The sequence below is a fragment of the Aplysia californica genome, unplaced genomic scaffold (assembly GCF_000002075.1).
Source record: "Aplysia californica isolate F4 #8 unplaced genomic scaffold, AplCal3.0 scaffold00590, whole genome shotgun sequence".
NCBI lineage: Eukaryota > Metazoa > Mollusca > Gastropoda > Aplysiida > Aplysiidae > Aplysia > Aplysia californica.
In genome coordinates, this window is record NW_004797860.1 from 26,619 (window position 1) to 28,543 (window position 1,925).

The 1,925-nt window shown below is 44.2% G+C and overlaps 1 protein-coding gene across 1 annotated transcript in view; it reads left to right on the top strand.

Annotated features, from left to right (window-relative positions):
- LOC101847449 (serine/threonine-protein kinase TBK1) overlaps positions 1–1,925 on the top strand; it is a gene marked incomplete at its 5' end in the record, with an annotated part of 13,775 nt that overhangs the window by 11,169 nt on the left and 681 nt on the right. The window contains 2 exon segments of the mRNA XM_005107296.3: positions 319–521; positions 1,121–1,213. Coding sequence (XP_005107353.2) covers positions 319–521; positions 1,121–1,213 — 296 coding nt within the window.

Below are 1,925 nucleotides of genomic sequence, written 5' to 3' on the forward strand. Positions count from 1 at the left end.
TCTCTCTTCCTCACCATCTCTCTCTCTCTCTTCCTCTCTCTCTCTCTCTCTTCCTCTCTTCCTCACCATCTCTCTCTCTCTCTCTCTTCCTCTCTCTCTCTCTCTCTCTTCCTCTCTTCCTCACCCTCTCTCTCTCTCTCTCTCTCTTTGTCTCTCTAGTACATCCTTGAGTAAATGAGTAAAGACGATCCCACAGAACTTACCCAGCCCCCCTTGTACACATTGTCATGAAGCAACGACGTTGTCCAATACCTGTGAGAGCACACGCTCATACCATGTCGGCCATCTTGTTAATTCACCGCACTTTTTCCCCCACAGCTGGGCCGAACGATTAACCTCAAGTTTGTGAAGGAGTCTGGGTTCGAGTCTGGTCAGACGGCAGCGTCTTCGTCGTCCTGGCCGGGAACGTTGGGTCCCTGTGAGGGTACGATGGAGTCGACGCGACCCCTGAGCGACCCCGCCGTGGGAACAGACCTATGGAACGTACAAGCAGCGAACGCCGCGCCGAGCGCCTCAGACGAGTAAGTCATGTGACCTGGGATATTATTTATTCGTTTCTTCCTGATTTAAAAAAAATATGTATAAGTGACTGTCTCATGCAGATTTTTTTCAACACACACTTGTTTGATTTCTTTTCCTTCCTTAACTTTTTATCTCCGAGGGGGGGGGGGGGGGGCTACTTAGCATTCTCAGCCACACAGAAGGGTTGACCAAACGTAAATGATAGCTGCAGGTCTACTTTGAATTTCTTGAATGCAGAAAAGTGTGTGTGAAGGGTTTGGAGGGGGTTACTTTGCAAACGTAGCCAACAGTAACCATTATCTTGACCCGTCTCATGGGTTGTGATTTTTGGGGGGGTTTTTGAAAGTTGGCAGCTGAGCATAGAGATTTTAAAGATCCCCTTTCTTTTCTGGGGGGCTGTTTCTATCATTTAGATGGAACTGGTTTTATTGAAACTGTTTTTAGCTTTTACAATGTTTTCCTTTGTTGCTGTAGTACATTTGCTGTCAGATTTGATGTTATCTCCAAGATGTAGACTAAAACTGGTGCCTCCATAAATACATTATTGATGCTCAGCTGATCCAAAATATTTAAACTTTTCTCCCCCTCCCCCCCACAGAGCGAAAGTGGTGTCAGAAGTGGCAGTTGACCTGAGAGAAAAACTTCTCGACCTACAGCGGAGTCTGGACACCAACTTTGACCTCCTGCGAGGGTAAGTTCCTTTTTGGGGGTTTTTGGTTTTTTTGTTGTTTCATGTCCTTGGTCCTTCATTTTGCCACATCGTGTATTTGTCTTTTTGTGTTTTTCATGGGTGACTATTTCACCTGGTAAGTCAGTGGGTGACTATTTCATCTGGTAAGTCAGTGGGTGACTATTTGTGAGGCATCGTGGTGAAATCAGGCTCTTGTCAAAATAACAAAATCCGAGAAATCAGCTTTTTTTGGCAGTTTGGAAATTGTTTTCAAATTTTTGTTATTTGGGCTCAACTGTCAACACCTTGTACGTCCTTTCAAAAACACTTCTATGTGTGGCTTTGATGGAAAAACGTTGATTAAAGGCACATACAACAAATTTATGTTTGCAGTTTCCAAGGACTCTTACTGCTGTGCTCGTGGCTACAACTCTGTACAGAAGAACTAGTCACATGAGAGTGGGACGTGCGTGTAACGTCTTATGGGCAAACAGGAACGGCAAATTTGGCCCGCCTTCGTTATGTCCATTGTATGTTGCAAAAATAGAAATTATGCATTTGTGAGTCAGCGTGGTGGAATCAGGCTCTCGTCAATTTTTGGGCATGTAGAGTTATTGGTATCATCTTAAAGCTTGTTCACTTGTCTTTATTTGGGTGCTAAAAATATCCATTTATCTTGAATAAAAGTCGAGATATTTGCAAAAGAAGGAGGTGGGGGTCACCTGTTTTCAGA